Source organism: Corvus hawaiiensis, chromosome 8 (genome assembly GCF_020740725.1).
Source record: "Corvus hawaiiensis isolate bCorHaw1 chromosome 8, bCorHaw1.pri.cur, whole genome shotgun sequence".
In the NCBI taxonomy this organism is placed as follows: Eukaryota; Metazoa; Chordata; class Aves; order Passeriformes; family Corvidae; genus Corvus; species Corvus hawaiiensis.
This window is the reverse complement of record NC_063220.1, coordinates 28,646,445-28,663,525: the sequence shown is the minus strand read 5'-3', so window position 1 is coordinate 28,663,525 and position 17,081 is coordinate 28,646,445. Positions and strand designations below refer to the sequence as shown.

The following is a 17,081-nucleotide window of genomic DNA, read 5'->3' as shown; positions in this document are numbered from 1 at the left end:
TAAGGGCTCTACAAACGTTAAGTATTAGCTTTCTTGTGTCCCAGTTTTGACCTACAGCTAACTATGCCCCCTTTGAAAGCAACATTTTAAAAACTTACAAGTCTTGTTTGGGTTTTTTAGTTTAAACACGCCATTGCATTTTCAAGCCCATCCGCAAACCTGTTTGCCACCCATATGTCATGCACACAGTCCCTTCTCAACACTAATGACAGGCTCAGAAATCCCAATTTGAACTGAAAGCGTAGAAGTTCATACCTTTGAACTTATTTGAATCCTTGAATCACAAAAAGGTTACTAAAGTACTAGTTTAAATACACACCACACACAAACAAGCACTTAACTGAAACTCAGCACATAACTCTTTTGGAAGAAAAGATATAGTTTAACTTCATGTTTGTCATTTGAGTTCATTTCTCTAAATCATATGAAAAGAACAATGATTCCCCATGTAAATTGCCTCCTGTAACAGTCAGTGAGAAAATAATTTTCCCCTCAAGTAATTGCCACATGCATAAAAGCAATATTCTACAAAATGCAATGACTGCTTGCAAGGGCAGACAACACAGTCCTGTTTTATGCATGCAGCCAGGGTCTGTTCACTCTTTACTGCTTCATCCCTTGCCACTGGAGTTCCTTGCACCCATTTGCTGCACTTTGGTATCGAATGTTTGATGGGGCCAAAAAAATCTCATTACTTATCGGCACAACAGGATCTTGTTTATGCAATAAACATTGAACTGAATGACAAAGGAGGAAACAAAATTTATACTTTAATTGCAGTTCTCTGGCACTTGACACAACCATTAACATGAGTGTCCACCAAGTCTTTGAAGAAAAAGTATCTCTGAATTTTATTTACCTATTTCAGTCACCAGAAACTACCACTTATCCTGCTATATAGACTTGCTATAGTTTCCTTATCTCACTACAGCAAAGTCCCTAGAGCTTTTTTATTTTTCCCCAAAATCTAACAACAGTTCTCAGCACATCCCAGCACTGAAAACTACTCTGTATGAAAAGCAAGGTATCTTCTCTTTGGCCTTCAGTTCTGTGAATGCACTGCTCCTCCAAGAAAACCGTACTGGTACTACTCTCCTGTGCTTCCTACCCATGCAGATGTTCTCCAACTGCACAGTAAATGCCAGGAAAAACACATGCTAAAAACTATCTCCATCAGTAATTAAAGCCTTGTCATTGTGTATTAGACATTGTTACGTGGAATAATGACTTGCCGCAATTTTACCAGCACAATACCTTGAAGTGAAGGTCCCTGATTGCAACACTCTTTTAAAAGGATTTAAGGATAATTTACAATGTCATCTTACAAAACCATGCAAAAGACACTTCCAATAAATACAATATTTGTGATTGGTTTACTTGCAATAACTATTCTGGTGGTGATATCACAATCGTCTGCTTTATTCCAAATTAGTTTTTACTTGTAAAAAAAGTTCCATCCCTGTGAAGCTAAGGCTGGTAACATTGATTTCCATGGTGCTGCTTGGAAAGATGCTGCAGAAGAATAATGTGGATGTCAAGGCATTTTACATAGCAGCAGCAAGATTCTGTGAGCAGTCTGGGCAGTGGATTTGCTCCAGGTTGTTTTGACTAATACATGCAATATTTTACCAAAATGAGCAGGACATCCATACAGTGAGATACAATGAGATTTTGAATAGCCAGAACAACACCAAGTAACACTGGGTAATGAGACACTGCTCAGTAAGAACACATCAGCAACTTGTACATCCCATGGATCATTCTGTCTGCGTGGATGACAGTTTCAAAAGTAGGAAATTAAATCTTAAAAAAAAAAAGACCTGACCTGAACCAACAAAGCAAGTCAGGAAATTGAGCAAAGTCTGACACTTTTCTTAGGCCTCCCATTGTGGCAAGCTTTTACTTGCAGAAAGGATCATTCTGCAGTCCTCCCAAAAGACACCCTGACGTGCCTTAATGAAGCAGTGATAGAGAACAAGTTCTTTTTGGAATTGAGAAGAATCATCAACCACTTCCTTAACTCTCCAGTATGGTATCAGTTCATCAAAGAGCAATTCGAACTGCAATGGACATATGAGCCCTGAAAGAGTATCTTAGAAGGGACAGTAGAAAACATCTTTATTTACATATATTGAGGTAGCACAAAGCTCCTGTACCAAAAAGGCTAAAAATCTGACCAGACTCTTTCCTGTGGATACAACATAGAACTTCAACAGAGAAAATTTATTTTCATAGTAGTCTTCATAAATGCAATCCCAATCTTCAAGGTTAGCAAATAACTCAATTAGAAAATCGTATCACTAGACCAAGAAAAGTCCTTCACTAGGTCATGCTTTCCTGTTTTTAACAAAATTGAGCAAAGGGACCCCATCCACCAGACTGTCAGCTCAGATCCCTGGGCATTCAAAATGGTTTCATACAGTTTTACTTCTGAGAAAAGACATTGTTGAAAGCCATTGTTCAACCAGCCAACTACTGTCACTACCATGAATATGAATAAGCTCCAATATAGGACACCGAGTTTTTGGAAATGTAAGAAGATCCAATTGTTCAGTTATTCTTTGCCAATAAATCAACCCGCCATTATTTAGAGATTTTTATTTTCCTTTGGTGTCTGAATATGTGGCTGGAGTTTCATTTTAAAGTCCTTTTCTTCCCATTTTCATGAAGATTTTTTTTCATAGCACCTTGCTAAGTTTTCAGAGCAGCAGAAGGATCCTACTGCCAATAGGATGAGGCCCTTGAAACGACATATACTGCTGTTTCTCCTGGTAATATTAGCTAGCACCTAGTCTGAGGAAAAGATAGAGCAGAAGAAATTGTTCTGAGTTCACAAAAATTAACATTTGGTATAATTTTGTAGCCATAATTTGCATGTACACAACTTAGACATAAATACATATGGATTAATGCAAATTTTCATACTGGGAAAGATTCACTGTGCTCTGTAAAACTAAGGGTAAGGCTGGTGATGAATCATTTTTTTTTAATATTCTAGTCTGGATATATAAATAGCTCTCTGTTTCTAGAATAATTACTACTGAAAAACACAGCTTCTTAAATAACCTAGGCCATAATTAATCTTCGCTTCATTAAATCACAAATAATATCTTTTTAAAGTCTTATTTGTAAAGGCAAGCTGATTAATTTAAACGTTTCCCTTTTGCAAAAAAAAAAAAAAAAAAAAAAAAATCTAATTGGAATGATTTACCAACGTAGCTACTTTTCACATCTTGTAAGCTCTGGGAAGGCGGCTCCCTCACCCCCTGCCCAGCCCCCGAGGGAGCTCCACGCTCACGCTGCCGCCCCGGCCCTGCCTCCCCGCATGCTCGGGGAGAGGTGACGGCTTGTGCCCCGCACCTTCCGCGGCCGCTCCCGCAAGAGCCGAGCCCCCTGCCCGGCCCCTCCGCGCCGCATCGCCCCCTCCCTCCGTGCGGGCGGGACCCTTCGCGTGCCCTGGCCCGCCGCGTCCGCGCGTGGCCGTGCTGGTGGCACGGGGGCAGCGGTGCGACCGTGGTCCGGCCTTCCCTCCGCACTGGCGGAGCCAGGAGCGCTGTGGAGCCCTCCGTGCCTTGTGCTCTCCTTCGCCGCGCGGCTGCCGCCCCAGCGCGGGCTGCGCACGGCCGGGCACGGCTGGGTTGGGCCGGGCACGGCGCCGCCGCCGCTGCTGCACCGCGCCGTCCCTCCCCTTTCCTTGTAAGACAGCGCCAACCCCCGACCGAAGAAAAGTTTCCAGCCGAGCGCCAGGACAGGTCCGGGCAGTCACCGGCGCTCCCTCCCCGCCGGTGGGACGGGACGATCCTCCCTCAGCCCGTCCCCTCCACGTACCCAACCCGCCCACGCCGTGGGTGCCGCCCGAGGCGCTCACCTTCCTGCACCGCATGGAAGGGGTTGTTGGCCTCTATGAGCTTGATGGAGTAAGTGATTTTCTCGCTCTGGAGGATGTCGTCATTGAGGTTCAGGTCCGACACCGCCTGCTTGAACACCTCGTCGTCCTTGGCAGCATTGCCTTCGAAAATGGCACCTGATGGGAGGAAGGCGGCAGAGGGTGAGGAGGGCTCGGCCCGTCCGCCCGCCGCCCCAGGACCCGCGCTACGTGGGTAGCAGGGCTCTGGGACGTGCAGGGCTCAAGCCGGCTCGCACGGTACCGGGTGGCGCAGCCCCGGGGACACCGGGCGCCTGTGGGGCCGGGCCACACACACGTGGGCGGCCTCGTCCCGGGCACGGGGAAGCGCAGCATTCCTCCCGGCCACTTCTGCTCCACCGGCATTTACGGAGCCCTGAACCAGAGCCACGGCGGGGTGACGGACTTGCTTCGCCAGTGACGGGAAAAGGAGCAGGCTTGGAAACTCCACCAACTTTTTGCTCGCTGCTCGCCTCTCCCTGGGATGCTGCCTTTCGGTCCGCGGTTTTATTGAGGCTTACAAGCACGCACGAACGTGAAGCCAGGATTTGTGTCCAGTAACCTGGAAGCTTTAATTTCACTGTCCTGTTTATGCAGTTAACTTGAAAACATCTGGCGATGTGTGTTACATAAAATCCTTCTCTACGGAGCGTGTGTGTGCCCACGCCAGGCTTACTGCCCTGCTCTACGCGGCGGTGGGAGATCTTTAGAGCTGGCAAAAAAAAAACCCAAGCAAAAAACGTTATGCCCCAGCCTGGAAAAGTCCTGCTGATTCACACCGTGCGTGCCTGTGGCTTGAGCCTCTGTGCACTGCCCGTGTGCATCACAGCTCTGCACACAGCAGCTCCCCGCTCCTGCCCAGCGGACCGCACTTACTTAGCAAACAGCACTCGGGCTAAAGTTCGTGCGGGGAGAAGCCGAGGTGACACCGTCCACGCGCAAGAGAAGCGGAGCCGAGAGCGAGACCCGCGGAGGCTCCTTCACCCACACTTCAGCCCTTCCCCAAGGCCGCCCCGCCGCCGCCCTTCCTCCCCGCGGGGCTGGCTCCGGTGCCGCGGGGGTCTGCCCTGCCCTGGGGACTGCCCCTGGGCCGGAGTCCCTCGCTGCGGTCAGGGCTGACCCCGTCTCCTTAATGGCTCCGCAATGCTGTCTGCCTTGGCTGCGCCCCCAGGCTCCGGAGGCGAGCGGCGACGACCGGAGCCTCCTCCTCACCGGCCCCAGAGTCGTCATGCTGGGAAACTTGCTACAGGGCTGGTTCCCTTCTCCCCTCCCCTGCCTCGGGTCGACACGGGACTTTTCTCCCGTCTCCGTGGAGCCTCCCCTCGCCAGGATGGCTCCTGCCCCGGCCCCCTCCTTTTTCTGATCTCCTATCCTCCCCGAAAGGCTGGTGGGAATTACGGCTTTTCATTTCCCGGTCGTACTCCCGTTTCCTCCTCTATCATCCTCTACAAGTGATTCTCTCCCCCCTCTCCACCCCTAAACATCCTCATTTTCGTTCCTGCTGGTACCTTTCAACACCAGCCAAAAGGTGACTGCAGAGCCTCGCTTTTGCTTGCCAGGCTTCCCGCGGACATCACCATGCCTTGCTCCCAGAAGCCATAAAAGTTCACATCAGCCTTTCCTTTTGCCTCTTATTCATCCCCCTCTTCCTCCCACTGCTGATACAGCCTTCTTGCTGCCCAGGGGTTTTAATGAGATCTTATTCAAACCACAACAGTTGCGCGCATAGACACACACACACACACAAGAGCCGCTGCAAAGCTCGCCTTTCTAACCCTTTCCCAGCCAAGTTCCCCTCTCCGCCCCCCGCATTCCGGCTTGGCTGACACCTGCTACGGCAGGAGATGGAAACCAGGGGATTATCTCCCCGAAAGTTTTCCCTGCGAGCACGTTCAGACTATGCCTCTCTCCTGCTCGGGTGATGGGGGCGGTTGTTTGTTTTCGGTGGCGAGGAGGCGGGGGGTGGGGGGAAAGAAAGCCTTTCCACGCAAACAGGTCCAAGCACAGACTCCCCAGCCACATGGGAGACCGCAGCGGCGGCCCCGGCGGGTCCCCTGCCCGCTCCCAGCCCGGCGCACAGGCAGAATTTCGCCCCTAACTTTACAGTCGGGGGTGGAATACAGCTGTCTTTCTCCCATCCGTCCTCCTGTCTCTCCGCGGAGTTGGGTTCCACCGCTGCCCGTGTCATTATCGCGGCTAAACGAGACGCTTCCTTTATATATTTATTTATCTACCGCGTCCCTTTCCAACCCTCCCCCCCGCTCCCTCTCTTACCAATGTGGATGATGGAGTCCGCCCGCACCGAAACGCACTGAAATATCCAGGGGAAAAGCCAGAGCATCAACACTTCCATTTCCAGCCTCTCGCACAGCACATCAGCCCGGGTTTCGTGGAGAGACAGACAGGGGGAAAGAAAAAAAAAGGCGCAAGGGCAGGTGGAGCAAGGCAGCGGGCGCGGGGGGGGGAGATGCCCAAACACCTCCCTCTTAGAAAAAAAAAACCCCAAATTCCCCCAGCGCCCCAAGAATTTTCCAAGATTGAGGGAAACGGGCGATGAGGAGGAGGAGGGGGAAAAAAAAAAAAAAAAAAAAAAATCCGGGGCTAGAAAATCACGGAGGTAGATCCCGGGTTGGCAGGCGGCGCGGCGGAGCCTCCAGCGCTCGGTGTGTGCCGGGGCGCCGGCAGACCGCGAACTGCGGAGCGGCCCCCCCGCCGCCGCCGCCCGCCCCCCGCGCCACGTGACTGCGGAGCCTCGGCGCTCGGTGCCGCCGGGGCACGGCGCGGCGGGCGGGCAGCGGGGCGCACGGGCCGCGCCGGGGCGAGCGCGCAGCGCTGCGGGGAGCGCCGAGCCGGGGCCACAGCAGGGCGATTGGCTGCGATGGAATAGATTAGACAGAGCCAGAATTGTATCTATCTATATATCTCTTTCTATATCATGTATGTCTCCCCGAGGAAAGGGGTAGGGGACCGATGCTCGAAGCGCAGGCATGCGAGGCGAGTGGGCAGCTGCCGGTTGCCGGGCGCAGGCTGTTCCGCGGGGCCGCAGCCCCTGCCCGGAGGGTGCCCAGCGCTGCGCGGCCTCCCGCAGCCCCCGCCCGGCCCGGCACCACGGGACGCCCCCGCAGGTAAGGGCGCGGGGCTGCGCCCGCTGCCGCTCCTCCAACTTCAGCGACGGGGGGCGGCGCGGGGGCACCGCACCGAAGCGGGCGGTGGGGGGAATGCCCCTTCCTCCTTCCACACGCTCGAGCCCGGGACGTGATCCGTGTTTGAGGAACGAAATGGAAATGCGAGGTTTTTACCCCTGCGCTGGGGGCGAGGTGGTAGGGAAGAAAAGTGGTACAGCAAAACCTTTTCTTGTTTTGTTTTGTTCTAGCTTTCAGTGAAATCTAATTCATAAATTGGACATGCTCAGGCTCAGAAGACTAATTCATCCCCTAAAACAAACGCATCAGTGATTGCAGGCACCTAAACGTGACAAGCGTCTCAATATACCGAGGATCCAGAGAAAACAAATTCATTCAGGAGCCCGAAACGTAATTAAAACTACTGCCAAGAAAATGAGTTGAGAGCAGGATGTTACCAAGATTATTAAGTTGCTGCGGGGCTGAGGCACACGGACCGCTATAGGGGTACATACAGATAATGTCAGCCTTTGGGTAACGGGAGGCAGAGCGATTCCTGGAGGTCGCCGTCTTGCAAGCGCAAGCCTGGTAACAGCTCGCCGTGGCCTCATCCTGCTCCCGGGAAGGGACTGGCGAGCCCGGGGGCTCGGCGGGGAAGGAGCGGGCCCCCACCGCCTGCTGAGCCCCGGCAGAGTGGCGACAAAGGGGCCGGCGGCGCCCGTATCTCTGGCACTGGCTACAGCATCCCTGTCATGTGTATTCAGCACACTTTTAATAACCATCACCTGTACGTGCGCTAGTAAATGCTCCCGACGCTGAGCATTGCTTGCTTGCAGGAGCGATCGCTGCAATGTATTTTTTCAATGTAGAAAGCATTTTTTTCATGCAGGGCACAGTACGGCAAGAACTGCTCAATACTAAGGAGTAGGAAATATAGATAAGGGGGCTGGGGATGCAGAAGGGGGAGGGAACACACAGTATAGATGGAGCAAAGTGAAAGGGAAGGAAGCTGAAATGGAAATGATATGAACAAGAATCCCTGTTGATCCACATGCATCAACGACCTCCTATTCAGTGGTAGTTACAAACACAGCATTCGAACAGGGAAGAGCAGGGGTAAATAAAACAAGATATGCTTTTTAAAAATAAATCACTTGTTAACTACTCTTACTTACAGTCCTTGTCTTAAATATGCAATTTCACACTGATCAATGCAGAATGATATATACTATACTCTGCATTTCACGTAATAAAAACACTTAATCCAGATAATTGGCTTCTGGGACAGAGATCAATAGAAATGTTCCTTATTTGACTACGTTAGCAAGTCAAAATTAATTCTAATTTACATTTGCTTCAAATCAATATGCACTTAGTGACTTACACAGGCTCTTTAAAAAGTTAAGCACCTATATTGACCAGAGTCATATATATGTCAGTAACAAGTACATGTGTGGGAATTAGAGAGGGGGAAAGTGTTACTGCAGAACCAAGTCTCTGACTTTCATAGAGGAAAGGAGGCTAAATTTATTTGTGTTTGAGAAGTGCTTTAGCGTCCTAGCCTAAAACCTGTAGAAATATGCAGCTATTAATCCCACGATTTATGCAGGCATCCAAACATCAGTTATAGTTGCACTCCAAGCACTTGGGAACAGGCTTGCCTCCTACTTTAGTTTGTACAGCGAGGTCTTGACCTCAGCTGGGACGCCTCTGGGTGCTATTTTAGTAATAGTAAAATAGTAATATAAAATATTAAAACTCTAAACTCAGTGGATTGGACAAGTTACAAAATTTCCTGGGAAATCCAAGAGCAGTGCTCTGAATGCAGAAAAGGATCCAGTCCCAGCCAAGGGCAGGAGAGGGGAAAAGACAAGAGACCAGAATACAGCAAAACAGACCAACTGAAATAGGCACCAAAAACAGACAGAAGGCTACAGTCAGAAGACAAAAACAAACCAGAAAAATGCACAGAAGAAATCTCAAATGCTATAAAATCTGACATGTAACACGCAAAGTACAATGAGACCTAAATGGATCCACCACAGTAAAAAGGAGGATTGCAGCTTCGGTAGCATCTCTGCAAGATAAAAAAGATGTCACATCAAAACTTCATTGCATCTGGTTTTAACTCAGGTTGCATTACCTTTTCTTTCACGTTACTTGCAAATTTTTTTCCCCTTTCTCCTCTCCTTCTACTCTTTTTTTCTAAACCAAAAAAAATCCCAACAACTTTGGCTTGGATTATGTTTTCATAACAATTACTTCTTCTATGATTTCCCCTCCTTCAAAAAAAGCTATCAATGCTACATTTCTAAGCCCAGTATAAATGAGAGCTCTCCTTTCAACTCTCCCATTCCTTGTTTGCAGTCAGGGGAGTGCTGACACTTAGCAGTGGGTGTACATTGTTTAGGTGCAGCAATTGACACCACAAGGCCAATCCCTTTGCCAACACTTTGTATATTAAGAATGTTACAAGCTGCTGTGATATTCCATCATCATCATGTAGGGGGCAACTCATGACACATTATTCCACAAGGTACCACTGGATTTATAGTGCCCGCAGAAGAATGACATCTCAACAGAAATAGGCCAGGTAAAAACCCAACTCAAGTGACAGCCACTTGGTCACAGTTCAATTCTGTGGCAACAGATGCGATTCTGTGCACACCTCAGACAGCTCTTACCACCTTTGCAAACCGCTGTGGTGATTTTAACTCGTGACCCATCACGAGTTATTGCTGTGCTTATTTCTGTTGTCTGAATGAACATAGTATGAAATCTGTACCAAGTGGGTTTTGCTACAAGAGAACGGCTGGAGTAACACTCCAAAACCTACACTGCAATTAGAAACATAGAACTTCCTAGAAAGGCGCACTGAAAGACTTGTGCAGTGCCACACTCGGAGCCTTGTGCCCAGGGCTCTGTCCCTCTGTGCTGCCATAACAAGAATGAAGCACATTTTGAAAGACATCATCAGAACTATGGCTGCAGGATATGCCTCGATCTGGAAAGCACCTCACATTTACAAAACTGCTTCATAAGCAAGAGCTCTGCAAGACCATAACACTGAGACTTTTATCATAGCCTGTATTCAGAATAAATGGAAGGCTTTAAGATTAAACATTTCTTGAGTCTTCTCCCAAGTTTCACCCATTTACTATAGCTAAACTGAGGCTTCCCCACATAAAAGTGTGTATGTATCTATTTGTGTACGTGTAGCAATGATTTATTCCTTCTGAAAGCAAATGGAACTCCTCCTCTGTATCAGGTGTAAAGATGCAGATAATACCTCCAATTGTTAGCTGCTCACTCTGTGGAGTCGGAAGAATGAAAAGAAAAAACCCAAAAAATATCCTAATACACAACAATGGTAACAATCTCCCTCCTTCCCCAATAGCCAAGATGTCTACTGTTAACACACCCACAAAAAAGTAAAATTTCTTACTCTAAAATGCCATGAAATTCAGCAGCTGTGCTTCTCTTCAGAAACAGTACTGCAAAACCTCAAGCCTAACTTAATTCCAAAGTTTGTGGATGCTTATATTTAAAAATTCATTATGTCATTCTCCTGTGGTGACAGCCCGAGGTTTCAGTTGCTTTATTGAAGCTTCCTTTAGCTTATTGAAACCACCTTTTCTCTTTTCATGGTTGATAGCATAGTATGATAATCTTGCAGGAGTAAATGGACTAGAGTCTGCAAGAAAAGGCTGCTGAATTATAGAGTTCTTTGCAGGACAGTTGACATTCTTGATTAATTTGTTGTGTGCCTACTAACAATCTGAAACTTTGCTACAGTCAACACTTTATTTGGATTGACATGTCTTTTAAGATGCCATAAAGAAGGCAAAGCACTGTTATTTCCATTTTTTTTACCTGATTTAATTCAGCAGAGTACACACAGCCTAGATTTGATTTAATTCATACTTATGTTTGCTTAATTTCATCACTTCAATATCTGTTGCATCTTGATAAGATTAATATATACTTCCCTACTCCTCTCTTCCAACTGTGACTTTTCACACCCTATTTTTCTTTAATGGGCATTTTCTTTTCAATACACAAGGGTCTTTATAGGCCTTTCCGGCCTCCCACATTTTTATAGTTGCATAAATGCACTCTTAATGTAGTGCAAGGCAAGTTGTATCAGTGTTGGTAAGTGTAATCACTATCCTGGCATTTGTATCTAATTAACACTTTGATTCAGAAGAAAAGGAATCTCTTTATTCACAACATTTTAATATCACCAATATATGTTTTATTGAGAACTCTTAACACACAGATGGACCAAAGAATCCTTTGTTACTACTGTAAAGTGTGGGAGTGTAACTCCTAGTTAAAAGAAAACACTTTTCTCCCTCATTTGTAAGCAAGCAAGCCCCTTGCCATTATATCCACTGGACACTAACTGGAAAAGGCTAAAGTCTGTAAGTTTGTTTTCCTGAGTAGAGATCCTTCCTTTTTTTTTTTTTTTTTTAAGAAAATAAAGTAGGTATGGTTGCCATCTTTGTTACAGCACAGTTTCATAAGAATGAAGGCTCTCCAAGTAAAAGTGTTTGTCAATTGTTTATAATTTAATAGTAGCCATATAAAGATAATCTTTGAACCAACTTCACTGGCATTCATCTGAGAGAAAAAAACAATTTACAAGATTCTCCAATATAAACCCATCTCCAGGGGAACTCCATTCCAAAACATCTTGCATGCCTCATTGATCCATCCACATAGTACACACAGTCCAGTCTCATAAGCTGTTCAGTGAGCTGCCTATTACAGATAATAAGACATTGCTAGGACAGCTGTCCTCTGCCATCACAGCAACCCAAAGAGACAGACACATCCCAAAAGGAAAATCACAACAGGAAAAACCCCTGATGTCATTCCATGTACAGCCTTCATAAATACATACTGACCAATCTCACACATAGTAACAAGCCAAGAATGACACCTCTGGTTTACAGATACTTCACTGTGAATACATATCCCAGTACTTCCACTATTATAAAACTTCCCAACACTTGACCACAGAAATATATCCTTGCTTTGTTAGAGTCGATTGAAGCTGCAGGGTGGTTATGCCAGACAGAGGAAAAAGCAAGTTACTAGAATTTAACCTGCAGTTCACCTCAGCTGGTTGAAGATTTTGGAGAAGTCACGTTCCTGCTAGCTACTTCTCACTTTACCCATGTAGACAGTAACAAACCAGTAAAGTAGATGCTGCTGCATGGTGAAGCAGAGAACCAGAAAAGTCTGAACACATACATTTAAAAAGTTCTGCCCTCCAGCCAAGACACAGTAACTGATCTCGTGTTTGTTCCTACTTCACTGCAAACTCCACCGAGAAATGATGGAAGCAGAAATATTTTGCTACAAGCCAGAAACTTGAATGCTGCCCTTTCTGCATCTCAGGCAAAGAATAGGGACCTTTTCAACTGCACTAATTCAATCCTTTGCCATCACTAAATACTGATGGAGTTTGTGCGTGCAGAGTCCTTCTAAAAGCCTCACAATGGAAAGTACTCTAAGGGGAAAGTAATTTTACCTTAAAGAAAAACCCTGATCTTTCTCAGCAGTCCATTCTAAACTATATTATGTTTAGTGACTGTCTCACAGTGGGTCACTTCTACCAGTAGGTAAGGCCTCTCTTTTGTCTTGCAATGCTGTGTCACAGAGTTGGTGGCTTGGGTTTGTTTGGGATGGGGTTGGTTTGTTTGTTTTCCAGTGTGTTTCTGCAACCATTAGTAAAAATGAGGTACAGAATTGGCCTTCTCAGTGACCCCATTAGCATTAATGGCAGTCACATACAGAATATATTCTCCCAGGGATCTGTGTTCTCTTTGGGAAAAGATTCCCCGTAATGGAGTTCATAATTCATACTCATGTTTCCAGGAAGGGTTGAAATGAAGATTTTTTTAGCAAAAACACCAGCTTCTCATTGTATGCCTGACTTAAAAAATTATTCTACCAAAGCCTTTGTTTGTTGTATTTTTTTGTCCCTTAGCGGAAAGAAAAAAAAGGAAAGAAAAAAATCAAGCCAAAAAGTAGGGTAAAATGTCATGGTATATCTTAAATTTCCTACTCAAAGAAGGGGATACTTTTTTAAAGGCAGTGCAATCCAGCCATTGGAGCAGAGGAGCCATGATTCCTGGGCTACATTCCCACCACAGTCACCGATTCATTTCATGACTAATTGAGTGGACTGTTGCATGAACATTGTATTCAGTTCTCAATTTAAGGGTGAACAAGAACATCAAGTTCCTTTCCTCAGTTCCTGCACTCAGTCAGCTGTCCTACTTCTCTAGGAGGTATAGGGGAAACATGGTAGGTTTATTTTTGGTTGGTCAAACAAGTAATTTTAAGTAATTTCAAGTTTGTAGATCCTACAGAGATTAGGAAAAAACTATCTTATTTTAAATAATTTCAAACAGAAAATGCTCGTTATTGTACTTGAGACCAACCCATTCCACTTAACTGAGTCTGGATGCAAATTTTCAGTATCCAAGCTCCATTGTTGACTGAGTGACAGGACTTCAGATGTCTAATGATTTCTTTTCCTTTCAATTTTTTAACCATGGTGGGGAGGGGTACGTGAAACAGGGGACAATACCTTATATTGAGATGAATAAGAAAAGCTCTAGAGACAAAGCCACCCAGAGCTACAAGCTGGTTATACTCTCCTCTAAGTTACATTCAAGTGATTTCTTCTGTTCTGCTGGAGTAAGCACCTGAACTAGGTCTCCCACATGAGAAAGGGGTGTCCTGATGACTAGGTATTGGAAGAGGAGTGGGGGAAGAATATACACCTCTTTTGAGAGAGAGAAAGAAAAAAAAAAAAAGAGTAAAAACCACCTTGAAATATTTCCATATGGCCTGGTGAGAAAGGGAGAGAAGAGAAAAAGAAAAGCACACTGCTTCCTTTCTACTTTAGGCTGTAGAAGGTGTTTGTGTGCAAGAACAGCTTTCTAACCCAGGCTTCCCCATGTCAAGAAGTTTGTTTATGTCAGGTTGATTTTCTGTTGGCATTTTATGCTGCTTCCTGCAAAGAAACTATTTCTATGAACATACCCAGGCATTCACAACCCTTCCAATGGTTTGAGTCACATAAGCCACACCTTAGTGGTGCCTCATCCGTTCAACACCTATGCCTTGCCATTCCCACAGCGTCAGCTGAAAACGTAAGTATATCATAGACCTGTTTGCAATAGTCTATAGTATGGCCAGTGGAAATAGGAAACCCAGGACCAGCTCACTTTGCAACATTCCACATAGCACCATTTGGGTGTTATTGCCATAGTGTAGAAGTTTAAGCTATAGAAAAAGTACATTGGTTTAAGAGCTCCAAAATACTTTGGTTCCTGGTACACAACATCTGAAAACATCTCTCTTTACTGATTCTTATTCAAAGTGAACTTTAAACTATTACTCTATATACTTGACTCAACAGTTCCGAGAAAGAGTATAAAAAAGCCCAAACATTTTTTCTAAGTCTTCTGAAAAATTGTAGTTATTGCAGTAAAGCGTTTATATGAAAAGGGCAGAGAGGATAAAAAACAGGCACCACTTTAAGCATCCAGCACTCCATGAGTCACAGACCCTGTCACTAAGCCCTAATGAAACTTCACTGACCAACAGTTTCTAAACGTCCCACGCTCTCCAATGTCTTCTTAATATCACTAAATACACTTTTACCTTGCTCCCAGTCCAAACTGTGCTGCACTATACAGCAATATATTTTACTACAGCTACATGCTATCCATCTGAATGCAAGTCTGCAGTGGAAATAGCTTTGTTTGCTGCAGTGCTGTATTATCACACATGACTAGACCAGGCAACATTGATTTTTAAGCAATGGCATTGATTACAACTCTTATTTTTAAAATGCTGGCAGGATACAGCCCTTAGATAAGCACTTTAAGACCAAATTTGAATTGCATTTCCCAGCAGCTCTCCTTTTTTTACAGAGACTATATAATAGAATTACAAATAATGCTACTGACTTCAACATGTACTGAGGATTTACACCAGCATGGTTTCAGTAATAGAAGCTTTTAGCATTCACACTTACATAATTATAATATACTTTAGATTATTGTTTTCAAAATGCAAATTCTTTTTTTCCCCCTTCACAAGTTAAAAAAAGGTGCTTGTTTTCCAGAGAGATAAATTTATTAAATTGAATTTGACCTTTTAGAGCATAGTAAGGTAGGGATTTCTGTTCCCTGGAAACATAGGAAGATTCTTCATGTACTGCTCTGAGTCATGCAAGAGTCCACAACCAAGTAAGAAAAGCACTCTTGGAAGAACACTTTACATTAAAAAATTTATGCAGGGTGAGGGGGCAAGGAAAAAGCCCCAAACCTCAAACCCAAAACATATCCTTACACCTACATTTTAAATTACATACTGGAGGGTATGAAATCATTACAGAGTTTTCACGCTCTCAAGCAGCCCTCCGGACTTATCACCACCATATCATTACTTGACCAGTTTCCTTGGGGTAGTTCCTGCCCTGTTCCAAAAATAACCTTTAAATACCTCTCCAAGATTTCTGAGCAGATTGTGCTTTTGTGTTCCCAAGCTGGTAAAAACCTCCTGGTTATCTTACTGGTTTGCCAGCTTAATCTCAGTTTGCAAAGTGGGTTGTTTGTAACAATGCACAAGGACCATACTTTTCCATTTCTGGCTTTCTCCTAGAGGAATACGGGGATGTGCATGGATGCCATCCCCTGTGCTGGTCTATCTGCAGATCCACAAAACCTGTTACCCAAGCAGCTAAATACCCTTTTCCTCACAGAGTACATGGTGAAAACACAAGAGTAGCCAGTCTTTCCCCTTTATACCACAAGCTCCTTGTTTCCCTCAGGACTTATAAGCACCAAAATACAAAAACCACAGGTACAGAGGGATCTTTGTGTCATGTGTTACAATAAAGCAAAATTCTGTTTCTGAACCTTGTTTGGAACACTATCTCTAAATTGTTGTTAGTCATTTATGCTTTTGATGGACTTACCATTATGAATAAATTATATTTTACCCTCCTCTCTGGTTTGTTCAGAGATCTTTGACCTCACCACCTACTTGGGCATATTAAGAGAGAGGTTTCCCTCTCAAGCAGCAGATTTACAGTCAGGATCTAAAGAAATCCAGTAGAAATATTGAGTGAAGATGCATCCATTATTTAATCATTTCACATAGTTCCCATAATTCACCAAGTAAAATGCCTTTAGGAGAGACAGGTGGCATAGCGGTGCTTGCCATCCTATTGTCTACTCCAAGCCTCTCTTTCCAACCTGCATTCATGGATGTTCCTTAATTAAGTGCAAACCAGTTAAAATAAATGAATAAAAGCCATAACTGCTCTACCACCTTCTTCTGTGTCAACTGAATTAACAGGGCTTACAGAAAGGTGCTCGGGAGGATCAGCAGCAAATGCAATAGTCCTCATGAACCCCAAAAACCTTCTGCATTTGATTCAGGAACAGTCCACACAACAGAATGACTTCCCCTCTCCCCTCCCCCTGCATTGAGCAAAATCAAAATTTCCATGCAACAAGAGAAGAAAACCAGACTGGCCTGGTATCACCGCAGTGAAATTGTCACTTCTGCACAGGTTCCTTGTTTCACTGCCAGGGATCCTTACCCCACCCAGTAGAATGCAGCTGCTCCCAGCACTGCTACACCACGCAGAGCAGCTGGACAGTTTTGCTTCAGTCACTCCTCTACTCCTGGCATTCTGTGACACCTACCTGGATTTCTTTTGAAAGCTCAGACTAGCTGCAAACTAGCTACTGATCACCTTTGCCTTACACACATAAAAAAAGCCTCTTAATAAATACATTTGAGACACCTCCTTAGTGAGCTTTACCTCCCTCTAATTCCACATTGAAGAGCTATTAAAGAAAAGGATAATTATAACAAGACATATCCCTGCAAAACACTGCTTCTTTGTGCATTTTATCCATTCACAGTTATCCATCTTGTCCTCCATTTAAGAAAACAAACCTCATAGCTTTGTTTCCTTAACCTGACAGGCATATGTAATTACTGGGTGCAATACT

General features: G+C 45.2%; 1 protein-coding gene and 1 long non-coding RNA gene across 2 annotated transcripts in view; one reads left to right on the top strand and one right to left on the bottom strand.

Annotated features, from left to right (window-relative positions):
* Positions 1 to 6,602, bottom strand: part of GRID1 (glutamate ionotropic receptor delta type subunit 1) — a 499,007-nt gene extending 492,405 nt beyond the window's left edge. Inside the window, 2 exon segments of the mRNA XM_048310905.1 lie at positions 3,869 to 4,024; positions 6,179 to 6,602. Coding sequence (XP_048166862.1) covers positions 3,869 to 4,024; positions 6,179 to 6,257 — 235 coding nt within the window. The 5' untranslated portion in view covers positions 6,258 to 6,602.
* Positions 6,603 to 6,711: 109 nt separating this feature from the next.
* On the top strand, positions 6,712 to 10,147 carry LOC125329761. Its single transcript, XR_007205263.1, has 2 exons — positions 6,712 to 7,029; positions 7,278 to 10,147. It is a non-coding gene; the product is annotated as an uncharacterized LOC125329761 (long non-coding RNA).
* Positions 10,148 to 17,081: the final 6,934 nt, after the last annotated feature.